A 13722-nucleotide genomic window follows, 5' to 3' on the forward strand; every position below is an offset into this window, starting at 1 on the left:
CAGACCTGCTGAGCTTTTCCAGCAACTTTGTTTTTCTTCCTGATTTATAGCATCCGCAGTTCTTCTGGTTTTTATCTAGCAACTACAGTTTAATTTGCTTTTACACTGACTACTCCTACTTGTATTATTTCAAAAACAAGCCGCACACTAGCAAAAATTTAAATCGTCTTTTCTCTAGTTTCAGATACAAACTGACCTGTTGTACTTTCTGCCCACACTGTTCAATCTACAGATGACCGTAATAATCTGTGGCGGTCGCAACCAGATAAGGCACGGCGTGTTCAGTCGTTTCCATGAAAAATTAAATGCAAGTTAGCGCGGCAGTAGAAAGTGTCAGCATAAACTATCGATGAAATGAGACCCGTTGCTTCTCACGTTTCAAGCAGTGGATTACAGAAACAACTCCAATACTGTCTGTAACAACGAACAAACACAGTATACGCTGCCCTAAACAAGGTGCACGATAATACCAAAAAGGCGGCAGGTGACGATTTCTCGTGACCCGGAAGCGTTGTGTACCGTCGCTCGAGCCCGTATTCGAATGATCGACGGTTAGGATTGCCTGTTGATACTGCGAGCGAACGGGAGTTGGAGCAGGACTGCTGCGGTAGCGATGAGCTGCAACCAACATAAGTTACAGTCTACAGGGTCAGACAGATTTTTGCTATAAAGTTTCGTGTTTGCGATAAGTAAATGACTGAGCGAGTTGTTTGGATTTATGGCGTTATTTAGTTGGGGAGGGTGGGTTGGTGGATGGCGAGAGATGGAATTTTGTTGTCTGTTGGTGATGGTAGCTCTTTATGCCGCTGCCTTCAAAATCAGGGTAGTTGTAATCCTATATCATTGGTGCCCTCGATGATAAAATTAAACATGATTTAATAAATAAACAATAATTCCGGAGATCCATAACATTTTTGGTCGCCGTAACCATACTTAAACATAGTATATAGGGATATCAGATATTTGTTGCTTATTGCAATTGACATATTTGGGTGGGCAGATGGATGTCCGGTTGATTTTATCCCTACAGTTGCTAAACAAAGTTAATGATGTAACATTATTGTACGAATACGTGGATTTTGTTCTGAGCTAATTTACGGCATTCGATGTGAGATTGGCCGTTTGTGCGATACTGTTAAATTTAGTAAACGTCTTGTATTAATAGGATCATGAATGGTTTGCTAATTTGTGTTTACGAGTTTGATGCTTTTTGGATTGTTATATTTAAGGTATTTTGTTTGGAAATATTTCAATCACGGGTATTGGAATTGCAGATTGTTTTGGTTCAAAACTATTAATATTTGTGACAATTGTAAAACCCTTCAGTACTTGCTATAGTACATCAATTGGTTGTTTAATCAGTGAAGTTTTGTACAGTTGCATAACTTTTTTTCAAAACATTCCTGCTAAAATTGAACTTTAAAATATTTTTTCTTGCATGAATATTACTTTAGACAATTTTGGAGCAATTAGAAGCCATTGAATTTGGCAAATATAATCACTGATTTACTCAATGACTTAGAAAAGCAAAAAGTGCAATTGATTACAAAGTTTCATGCATAATATTAGTTAATAGGTCAAAACATTCAGCTAGCTAGCACAACTTACAGCCATGGTGTTTATTTATCCAAACTGTACTTTCGTGGAAGTGTCACTGAAGGGGTAAGATCCAGTTGTGGCGCCATGGTTCTTTTACCTCTAAGACCTGGATTCACTATTAGCGTGGATTGAACTATTGATGATGTCGTCTCTATCTAATTGTAGTCACACTGACCTGAAATAAGTTATCATATATCAGTCATCTGTGCTGTAACCAGTCAATGTGTGTGTGATAACAACAAGGTGTAGAGCTGGATGAGCACAGCAGGCCAACCAGCATCAGAGGAGCAGGAAAGCTGACGTTTCAGGCCTAGACCCTCCTTCAGAAATGGGGGAGGGGAAGAGGGTTCTGAAATAAATAGGGAGAGAGGGGAAGGTGGATAGAAGATGGATAAAGGAGAAGATGGGTGGAGAGGAGACAAGCGGGGATGGAGCCAGTAAAGGTGAGTGTAGGTGGGGATAGGTCAGTCCAGGGAGGACGGACAAGTCAAGGGGGTGGGATGAGGCTAGTAGGTGATGGGGGTGGGGCTTGAGGTGGGAGGAAAGACAGGTTAGGGAGGTGGGGACAAGCTGGGCTGGTTTTGGGATGCGGTTGGGGGAGGGGAGATTTTGAAGCTTGTGAAGTCCACATTGATACCATTGGGCTGCAGGGTTCCCAAGCGGAATATGAGGGGCTGTTCCTGCAACCTTCGGGTGGCATCGTTGTGGCACTGCAGGAGGCCCAGGATGGATATGTCGTCTCAGGAATTGGAGGGAGAGTTGAAATGGTTCGCAACTGGGAGGTGCAGTTGTTTAGTGCAAACTGAGCGTAGGTGTTCCGCAAAGCGGTCCCCAAGCCTCTGCTTGGTTTCCCCAATGTTGCAGATGTGGCCTCCTCTACAGCGGATACAATATACCACATTAGCAGATGTGCAGGTGAACATCTGCTTGATGTGGAAAGTCGTGAGGGGGGAGGTGTAGGGGCAGGTGTAGCACTTCCTGCGGTTGCAGGGAAAAGTGGTGGGCATGGAGAGGGGTGTGGAGCGGACAAGGGAGTCGTGGAGAGAGAGGTCCTTCCCGAAAGAAGATAAGGGTGGGGAGGGAAAAATGTCTTTGGGGTCGGATTGCAGATGGCGGAAGTGTCGGCGGATGATGCGTTGGATCCGGAGGTTGGTGGGGTGGTACGTGAGGACAAGGGGGATTCTGTTTTAGTTGTTATTGCGGGGAGGGGTTGTGAGGGATGAGTTGCGGGAGACGTGGTTGAGGGTGTTCTCGACCACGGTGGGGGTGGGCGGGGGGGGCGAGGAGTTGGAAAAACAAGGACATCTCAGATGTTTGAAGTGGAATGCCTCATTCTGGGAGCAGATGCGGCGAAGGAGTTGGGAATAGGGGATGGCTTTTTTTTTTGCAGGAACGTGGGTGGGAGGAGGTGTATTCTAGGTAGCTGTGGGAGTTGGTGAGCTTGAAATGGATATCGGTTTCCAGGTGGTTGCCAGAGATGGACACAGAGGTCCAGGAAGGAGAGAGAGGTGTTGGATATGGTCCAGGTGAACTTAAGGTTGGGTGGAAGGTGTTGAAGTGGATGAACAGTTCGAGCTCCTCGTGGGAGCACGAGGTGGTGCTGATACAGTTGTCAATTAATGGAGGAAGAGGTGGGGTTTAGGGCCAGTGTAGCTACGGAAGAGGGTTTGTTCCACGTAACCTACAAAGAGGCAGGCATAGCTTGGGCCCATGTGGGTACCCATGGCCACCCCCTTTGTCTGTAGGAAGTGGGAGGAATTGAAAGACAAGTTGTTGAGGGTGAGGACGAGTTCAGCTAAGCGGATGAGGGTGTCAGTGGAGGGGGACTGGTCGGGCCCGCGGGACAGGAAGAAGCGAAGGGTCCCCAACACCTTATCTTTACCATGGATATCCAGTCCCTGTACACCTGCACCCCAATCGACAACATGTGTGTGCTGTCTCTGTAATTGAAATTAGCTAGTCCCATTCTCCCTACTTTTACCCCAAAATCTTCCTTTTTTTTATTTTTCAGATAGTTATCTAAATCTTTTTTGAAAACCACAATTGAATTTGCTTCGAGGACACTCTCTGGCAAATAAATCTTAACCAATTATGCATTAAAAGTCCTCCCTCATGTCATTTTCAGTTCATTTGCATTTCATATCAAATTGGTGACTTCTGCTTCATGACCTTTATGCCAATGGGAATAATTTCTCGCCATCAATGTCGTACAGATGTCTCATGATTGTTAGACATGTTCAAAATGAACTTGCAATTTTCACTGCTGTGAGGAAAGCAACCTCAGTTTCTTGAGTATTTCTATGTAACCGAGGCCCTGAATTCTTGAGACCATTCTCAAATGTTTTCTGCACCCACTGTTAATACTTTTGTGTTGTTCTTGCAATGTATTCCATTCTGGCACAATAGTATACTAGTTCAGTCATATTTTGTGAAGGCTTGTCATAACTCCTTCCTTTGTACTCTGCCTTGTTTCAGAACTGTATCCTTTCTGTCTGTTCTTTCCTCACTCTTCCTATCAAAACTATGACTTCTTAGCTCTTGACATCAAACTTTATTTGCTGCACGTTTTTTCATTGCACAAGCCTGTATCATTTTTGTAATGTATCCTTGCTGTTCAGGTACTTGAAAGATTTTACCATTGCAAATTTTAAAATTGTACTCTGCACATTGTTCACGAAAAAGAGGTTTTTGATTCCAACCCCTGAAGAAACGCTGGGGAGGCAGTCATGTCATGATGATGTCTCTCTGTTAGTAGAACCCCAGAACCTAAAGCTAATGCTTTTAAGTATATGCATTTGAATGGTGAAATTTGAATTCAATAAGAAAAACTTGAATTAAGAGTTAGCCTTATGGCAGCCACAGTTGATTGTCATAAAAATCTATCTGGTTCTCTAATATCCTTAAGGAAGGGAAATCTGCTGTCCTTAGCTGACCTAGGTTGCATGTGATTTCAGATCCACAGCAATGTGGTTGACTTTTAACTACGTCGTAAAATGATCCTAGCAAACCACTCCAATCAAAGGACAACTAGGGATGGGCAATAAATGCTGATACAGCTTTTAAAGTTATGGCCTCCTCCTGTCCAAACATTGGTTGCCTTGTTTCCTGTCGATCGGACAATTTGTATATACGTCACCAACTTATTGCATGAGCTTCAACTTTGTCGACAAGCCTAATATATGGCATTTTTCAAACACCTGTCAGAAACTCATATCAACTACGTTAAGTAATTTGGGTTTTTTGAAGTAAATAAGACTTGCCCTTTGAAAAGCATCACAGATTAGTGCTTGAGCTGTATTCACTCAGTTCTGAGTCTGAGTCAGTTTAAAAAAAACTAGTTTGCTATTATTTGCCAGTAACATCGAGAGAAACACCAAGGCAGTTGACCTAAGTTGTCGTGGTGTTGCTTTTCTTGGTTGCGCAAAGTCAAGGAGATTATTTTGTTGTGCTTCTTCAGGTCTATGACTATAATGAAAAGCACTTTGAGGATTTGAATAAACTTTGTGACTTTACTAGTTTAAATCCTTCCTTTCATAAGTAAGGGGGTGGTGGTGGTGGGACCCAGTGAGATAGTGAGGAAACAGCAGTCGGACTGATACAGTTAGGAAAAGGAGTAAGATAAACAGTCAGGGCAGGCGGGAACAAAGAGAATGAGGTAGGATGGATGAACTGCATTTATATCGATGTAAGAAGCCTAACAGGTAAGGCAGATAAACTCTGGGTATTATTGGGAACATGGGACTGAGATGTCATAGCACTTGCAGAGATGTGGCTCCAGGATGGCAGCTTAATGTTGCAGGGAATAGATGCTATAGAAAGGGGAGCAAGAGAGGAGGGAGTGGCGTTTTTGATTATGGATAACGTTAAATTCCCTGGACGTATTCCCCGGAATATCCTCCAAGTACAGATTTATTCGGGTAGAACTGAGAAATAAGAAAGGGATGATCACCTTATTGGGATTATACTGTAGAACCCCAGTGGTCAGCAGGAAATTGAGAAACAAATTTGTAAAGAGGTCTTGGGTATCTGTGAGAATACTAGGGTGGTTATGGTAGGGATTTTAATTTTCCAAACATGGACTGAGACTGCCATAGTATTAAGGGCTTGGATGCAGAGGAATTTAAGTGTGTATCAGAAAATTTTCTGATTCAGTATGTGAATGTGCCTGCTAGGGAAGGTGCAAAACTTGACCTACTCTTGGGAAATAAGGCAGGGCAGGTGACTGAGGTGTCAGTGGGGGAGCACTTTGGGGCCAGCAACCATAATTCTATTAGTTTTAAAATAGTGATGGAAAAAGATAGATCGGATCTAAAATGAGATAGCTTTGGCAAATAGGGTTAAGGAGAATCCAAAGAGAATAAATACGTTAAGGGCAAAAGAGTAACTAGGGACAGAATAGGGTTCCTTAAAGATCAGCAAGGACACTTGTGTGGAACCGCAGGAGATGGGGGAGATACTAAATGAGTATTTTGCATCCGTGTTTACTGTGGAGCAGGATACACAAGTTAGTGAACGTGGGGAAATAGATAGTGACATCTCAAAAAATGTCCATATTTCAGAGGAGGAGTGTTGAGCATTTTAAAATGCTCAAAGGTGGATTAAATCCCCAGGACCTGATCAGGTGTACCCTTGAACTCTGGAAGTGAGGGAAGATATTGCTGGGCCCCTTGCTGAGATACTTTTATCATCGCTGGCCACAGGTGAGGTGCTGGAAGACTGGAGGCTGACTAACGTGGTGCCAGTATTTAAGGTAAGGAAAAGGCAGGGAACTACAGACTAGTGAGCCTGACATTGGTGGTGGGCAAGTTGTTGGATGGAATCCTGAAGAACAGGATTTGTGTATTTGGAAAGGCAAGGACTGATTAGGGATAGTCAAAATGGCTTTGTGCGTGGGAAATTGTCTGCCTAACTTGATTGAGTTTTTTGAAGAAGTAACGAAGAGGATTGAGGGCTGAGCGATGGATGTGATCTATTTGGACTTCAGTAAGGAGTTCGACAAGGTTCCTCATGGTTGACTGGTTAGAAAGGTTAGATCACGTGGAATACAGAGAACGAGCTATTTGGATACAGAACTGGCTGAAAGGTAGATGGTGGTGGAGGGTTGCTTTTCAGGATCAGTGTTGGGTCCACTGCTTTTTGTCACTTATAAATGATTTTGATGTGAACGTAAGAGGTATGATTAGTATGTTTGCAGATGACACTAAAATTGGAGGTATAGTGGACAGCAAAGAAGGTTACCTGAGTACAATGAGATCTTGATCAGGTTGACCAATGGGCCGAAGAGTAGCAGGTGCAGTTTAATTTAGATGAATGTGAGGTGCTGCAATTTGGAAATGCAAATCAGAGCAGGACTTGTACCCTTAATGGTAAGGTCCTGGAGAGTGTTGCTGAACAAAGAGACCTTAGAGTGCAGGTTCGTTGTTCCTTGAAAGTTGAGTCTCAGGTAATTAGGATATTGAAGAAGACATTTGGTATGCTTGCCTTTATCAGTACATTGGGTATAGAAGCTTTGGCGGGGGGGTGGGGGGTGGGGGGTGGGGGGGAGTCATGTTGTAGCTGTACAGGTCATCGGTTAGGCCACTATTGGAATACTGCATGCAGTTCTGGTCTCCCTCCTGTAGGAAGAATGTTGTGAAATTTGGAAGGGTTCAGAAAAGATTTGAGGATATTGCCAGGGTTGGAGGGTTTGAGTTATAGGGAGAGGCTGAAAGGCAGGGGCCGTTTTCCCTGGAGTGTCGGAGGCTGATGGGTGACCTTGTAGAGATTTTTAAAATCTTGAGTATGGATAGGGTAAATAGGCAAGGTGTTTTCCCCGGGGTGGTGGAGTCTAAAACTAGAGGGCATAGGTTTAAGGTGAGGGGGAAAGATATATAAAAGGGACCTAAGGAGCAACTGTTTCATGCAGAGTGTGGTGTGTACATGGAATGAGCTGCCAGAGGAAGCGGTGGAGGCTGGTACAACTACAATGTTTGAGGCATCTGGATGTGTATATGAATAGGAAGGGTTTACAGGGACGTGGGCCAAGTGCTGGCAAATGGGACTAGATTTTATTTGGGATATCTGTCAGCATGGATGACTTGGACTGAAGGGTCTGTTCCTTGCTGTATATCTTTGACTCTAAAACTGTTGATATTGATAACCATTGGTTATTTTGTAGTTGATAGATAAATAACCTCTATTTCAGATAGGTGGTAAAAATAGGGACAATTTTGTTTTCAACCTTCCAATGCTGAGATTACTCCCAAGTGTCTTATTACCACCTCAAGTGAACTCTTATCAAGCAGCTAGCTTGACTAAACTGTGCTGAATTTATCTAGACTCCCAACTTTCTCACCTGAATCAAGCAAATATTGCTTGTGGACTTCCTTCATCTAGTCTCAGCTGCACTAAGCTATTGGTAGCCTCTAGGGATTTTTCTTGCTCTCGCCACCTAGAGCCTGCTGATAGGAGCACTCTTTCTGATTAAGCCTTCGTCCAGCTCTAAAACTGCAATTAACTTTTCTCAGCAGATAAATAAAACTAAAATACTGGAATAACCCCATGAAGGCCACTATTGTGTCACTGAGTCGCCCTTTATTTACACATGCATAGTACATGATGCTGACCCAGCTAGCACAGAGCTAGATCCTAGAGTTAGCAGAATCACTGATGCTCCTGTTTCTAACTATCAGCTAGATTGGACCATGTTAACAGCCTCAATCAAGGAACTCATATCCTGTGAGATCCACCTGGCTTACACTGTTCCAATCACCACACCCCTCCTCCTCTAACTCCTGGGATATAGGCCCTTTCTTTTTCCTGTATAGCTTTTCCTGGGGCACTTTCACACCAGGTCCAGTTCCTCCAACCCTACCTGAGATACTGACGTCATATATTGGACCATAGCCTGCCACTTACTCCACGTGCCTTGGCTGAAACTCATCATCTTCAAGTGGTAACAGCATCGCGGCTACCTTATCTACCATGTCCATTTCATCCTCCGAGGTTTCTTCGACTCCAGCAGAGCAGGGAGAACTAACGGGTTCTGACAGCATTACTGGATGTTCTGAGGGCCGACTATGTTTTGCGCTTGCCCAGCCGCAGCTTTCATGCGGTCTATTTGCTTGCTCAGGACCGCCTCTCCTACCTGAACTTTGTATATCATAGGACCTGACCTTGCATCGACCATGCCTTTTACTCTACAGGACTATTCTTGTGGTTTCGACACCAAACTTCACTCCCTGAAGTAAACTGCCTCTCCTGCTTAGAGGAGTGTTGAGTCTGGCATGAGTGTTCCTGATGTGGTTTCACCTCTTTCCCCTCCCCCTGCCCCCCCCCGCCGCCACCGCCATCTAGGTCCAGGAAGATCAGATTTTACCTAGTAAGGAGTCTTCTCCCATTAGCACTCTGCTACAACTGTCCCTGTAGTTGTGTAAGGGATGGCCCTAAAATCAACCAAGAACTGGGACTGTTTGGTGGCGAGTGATGCACTCAGCTGTTTATTTCAGCCTGCCTTCAAAGTTTGGACTGCTCTTACTGCCAGACCTTTGAAAGAAGAATGGTGCGGAGCTGTCCTTGCATGCTGCATGCCATTTGACTTTAGGAGGTATTCAAATTCCCTGCTGGTAAATGATGGCTCCTTGTTTGTGACCAACACCTCCAAGAGTCCATGTATTGCAAAAGATGCCTGCAACTTTTCAACCATCGTCCCCATGTTTGACGAATGAACACTGTATGTCCAACCACTTTGAATGGGTGTCCACAATTACTGAAAACATACAGCCTATGAAAGGACCAGCATAGCTGATGTGATGTGTTTACCCAGCCGTTCCCACAAATGTGGAGGAAGTGCTTGTAGTAATTTTTGTCCTTGTTGACACTCTGGACACTACCCCACCAATGCAGTATGCTGTCATTCCTGGCCACCAGACATGACTTCTCGCCAACATCTTCATTTTGGAAACACCTGGATGATCTTGATTGAGTTCAGCCAGTATCCAGTGGTGACCTTTGCTCGGGACAATCATTCTTATTTTCCATAATAACGTGCTGTCCTCTGGTGTGATCTGGTCTCGGAGTCCAGAAAGGTGTCAATTCTGGTTGTGATGGCCCTTTGCTAATTCCCCTATTACCACCAGCTGTTTTAGTTTTGCCAGTACTGGGTCAGCATCACAGTCTGAAATTGTTAGTGGTGACCAAAAGAATGTCCAGAAAGTTGAAAACCAGAACAGACTCTTCCAGTGGTGTATCTGCCAGTGGGAGGTGGCTCAAGGTATCTGCATTTGCTACTTGGCTTCCTGGGCAATGTTCCACCTTGTAATTGTGCATGCTCAGAATTGGAACCCACCACTAAATTTGACTTGAAGTTGTGGACAGCATGATGCTGTCCTCTTTAAGAACCCCTAACAGGGTTTGTGGTCTGTTATGACCCCATTTTATGTCTGTAAAGGTATTGCTGGAACTTTGCCACGCGAAAGATGACCGCCAAACCTTCCTGCTCTATCTGGGTGTAACTATGTTCATCAGCCAAAGTCTGGGAAGCATACGTTTTTGGGTGTTCCTGTCCATTGGGCCACCAGTGAGTCAACACTATCCCCATATTGTACGGGGAGGCGTTACATGTCAGCACCGTCTATCAGATCATAGTGGGCCAATACCTTCGATGACGATACCTGCTGCTTCACTTCTCTAAAGGCTACATCTTGGCTACAAGGTTATTTCCAAGGCTGACCCTTTATTGATAGCAAATGTAAGGGTGCCAGGATGGAGGCCATATTATTTTCCATAATAATTCGCCAATCCAAGGAAAGACCTAATTTCCAGTACAGACATGGGAGCTGAGGCACCTTTGATTGCCCTCACTTTATCTCCCAATGGGTGTAACCTGGTCTTAATGACTCTGCCCAATTTGGGCAAGTTTTCTTAGTCAAATCAGGCCTAGTGGGAATTTTTTGCTGTTTCAGTTCTGCATACTGGCAGCAATTACCGTAAGACAGGAGCAGAAATTAGGCCATTCAGCCCATCGGGTCTGCTTCACCATTCAATCATGGCTGATAAGTTCCTCAACCCCATTCTCCTGCTTTCTCCCCGCAACCCTTGAAATACCGGCTGGCCTGGATCCTTGAGAAAATGTAACCGTTTGGCTGAGGCTTGGTTTTGTTGTGGGCTGACCTAGAGTCCCTCTGTTTAGGATGTGTTCTGAGTGAGGCTGTGCAATTGCCTTCACTAAAATGATGCTCCCCAAGTTCAGTCAGTCAGGCGAGGGTGTCCATTTCCATTGTCATACCCTGTAACTCATAAGCTCCACTTGCTGCATTTTCTAATGATAAAGCCAGTTCTAGTGCCTATTTGAAGTCCTTTTGGGCTTTTTGTATGGTCACTTATACCAAATGGTCTCTCATCATCTCACTTAGGATTAAACAAAAATCACGTGTCTCTACCAGTTATCTTAACTTTGTCAAATATCCCTATACGGATTCCCCTGGTTCTCAAGTAAAACCAATTGTGTCTCAGGATTAGAAGAGGCTTGGTGTCATAATATTCCTGAGCTAAATCCATCAACTCTTGAAAGGTTTTTGTATCTGGTGCCTCAAGGAAAGTTAGGCTCCTAATAATTGAAAAAGTTGCTGGCCCACATGCTACCAGGAGAATTAGTCATTGCTTTTCATTTGCCCAATGTCATTTTCCTAGAAAAAATAGCACATTCTTTCCACGTACTGGGCCCAGTCTCTGTCAGGATTGAATGAATAGATTGAAATAGCTAGAAATGCTTACCCCAATTCAAAGAGTTGAGTGAATCTCTTCAAGGGCATGTTTTTCTGTCAACACCACTGAAGTAATTCCACAAAGGCCGGTTTCCTATCACCAAATCACCTTTTATTTACGTGTGTGTAGTACATTACATTAACCCAGCTGGCCCTGTCAGTGAACAGAAGCCCTGACACTGCTGTTTGGTTTTTGTATCTGTATCGTCATAAAATCTGATTCATGAAAGTCTGCCATCATCACCTGCTCTGGCCTGCATGTGACTCTAGACTTGCAACAATGTGGTCAACTGACTGCCCCCTGAAATTAGGGATGGGTAAAAATTGGTGGTCTCACCAATACAGCCACCATCCATTTGATGAATGTGTCTATTCCAGTGCAGACATTATTGGCATAGCAAAAGTGTTTGCTATAGAATTACTAGACAGCAGCACCCCTGAGTTGCTGACGTTGTCTTGCCAAGATGTCAAGGATATGTCTGAGTTGGCATAAATGAAAGTTTTCAGCCTTTTTTCTTTCCATGCACATGTTACCCAAGTGTCACCACTGTAGAGGAGTATGCAAGGAGCACAGGCTTGGTAGATATTCAGTTTTGTATTCTGTCAGGTTGCTGATGTTCCATGCTCTTACTCAACTTTGATGCAACAGCTGCAGCATTTGTGATGTATAGGATATGGCATTACAGATATAATTTCACTTTATCCAACCATTGATCTTAAAGCAGTATGAAAAAACAGAAAGTTTTTAGAAATCAAATTCAGGTTTGTTTTTTTTTGCAACAATGAATGAACACAGAAAAAAAAATCACTTAAGCGAATTCTTCTAAATTTTGTTAGCTATCTTCTTTCAGAAGTTTTGCCCTATTGAATGTTTTGAAGAAAAAAGCTCCAGAGTCAGACAAATGCCTCAAAGCTGTTCTGGTTTGTACCCTGTTTGTCCAATTTTGCTACTTTGATTCGAGCAAGAACATCTATTGCTTCAATCTATTTTTGTGTAAAGGTTTCTGGGCAGATGTGCCAAAAAGATGCCAGCTTAGATTGGTGGATTTTGGTCTACTTTTAATGCCGTTTTTGCTGGGCTGCAGAGTAATGAACTGAGCCTCCTTGACTGCTCTAGTGATGTTGCTATGAGCAAACAGGTGATATCCAAAAAAAGCCGCCTGGGGAAAATTATATGAAAATTGCTGTCAACTCAGCTGGGGAAGTTCTTGCAGAATTTTAGTTTGCATTAATCAAACGTTGAGTTTTCTTTTGAAATCCCAGTAAACATCCTGGTTTTAAACAGGTATGTTTTGGCTTTTTGTTTCATTCTCAAGTGGTTGTGTAAGGTGGGAATCACCTAGTGTTTGACTGTTAAAGTTTTTCCAGCAGCCCTGTTTCTTTTAGTGCTTCGTCCCCTAGAAAGTTTTTATTCTTCATTTTAAAAATTCAAAACTATAACGCATTGAGTGTGAGTTTCCTTTAGAATTTGTTATTTGTTATGTATTTTAGTGCTTGGTAACCACTGGTTGTGATCTGCCAATTGTAAATGATTCTTAAAATACATATTTTATAAAACACCATGAAAACTTCTGTAAAACAATTTGTGTGATCTTTTGAGTTCATCAGACCTCCAGGTGGAGCTGTTTGCTAGGGAACAAAATGTACGTCATATACTTCACTGCGGGCCTGGGCTAATGTTTCAAAGTCTACTTTTCCAGAATTGGGATTATATTATTCCAGTGTTTTCTTTATTTATCCTTCAGTGAAAAATTCATCTGGTATATACTCCACATTTTTATTTGCTTTGTGCCTTTTAGTCTCCAAAATCAATATTCAGGCCCATATGCCGTTCTCTATGGCTCGCTTGCTCTCCTTTTTCTGTCTGGTTAGCTCTCTCTCTAATACCAGCTTGTCGCCGTTGACTGATTTTCTGCTCGTGTTCCCCTTCAACCGACAGCCCGCTTGCACCACCCCGCCTTGCTGACCTGACTGATCACAGGAGCAGAGAGGCTGACGTTTCGGGCCTAGACCCTTCATCAGAAAAGGGGGAGGGGAAGGGGGTTTTGAAATAAATAGGGAGAGAGTGGGAGGCGGATAGAAGAGGGATAGAGGAGAGGATAGGTGGAGAAGAAACAAACAGGTCGAAGAGGCGGGGGTGGGGCCAGGAAAGGTGAGTGTAGGTAGGGAGTTAGGAAGGGGATAGGTCAGTCCAGGGAGGACGGACAGGTCAAGGGGGCGGGATGAGGTTGGTCGGTAGGAGATGGAGGTGCGGCTTGAGGTGGGAGGAGGGGATAGGTGGGAGGAAGAACAGGTTAGGGAGGCAGGGACGAGCTGGACTGGTTTTGGGATGCGGTTACGTGGAACAATCCCTCTTCCGTACCTACACCGGCCCTAAACC

General features: G+C 43.8%; 1 protein-coding gene across 2 annotated transcripts in view; it reads left to right on the forward strand.

Moving 5' to 3' along the window:
• Positions 1-25: 25 nt before the first annotated feature.
• Positions 26-13722, forward strand: part of mipol1 (mirror-image polydactyly 1) — a 334335-nt gene continuing 320638 nt past the window's right edge. For both annotated transcript variants that reach the window (XR_007262721.1, XM_048600410.1), the window contains exon 1: positions 26-648. Coding sequence is in view for 1 of the 2 variants with exons in the window: in XM_048600410.1 (XP_048456367.1) it covers positions 614-648 (35 nt within the window). In the remaining variant the exon portion in view is untranslated. The remainder of the gene's footprint in view (positions 649-13722) is intronic.

This window comes from Rhincodon typus, chromosome 8 (genome assembly GCF_021869965.1).
Source record: "Rhincodon typus isolate 14 chromosome 8, sRhiTyp1.1, whole genome shotgun sequence".
In the NCBI taxonomy this organism is placed as follows: Eukaryota; Metazoa; Chordata; class Chondrichthyes; order Orectolobiformes; family Rhincodontidae; genus Rhincodon; species Rhincodon typus.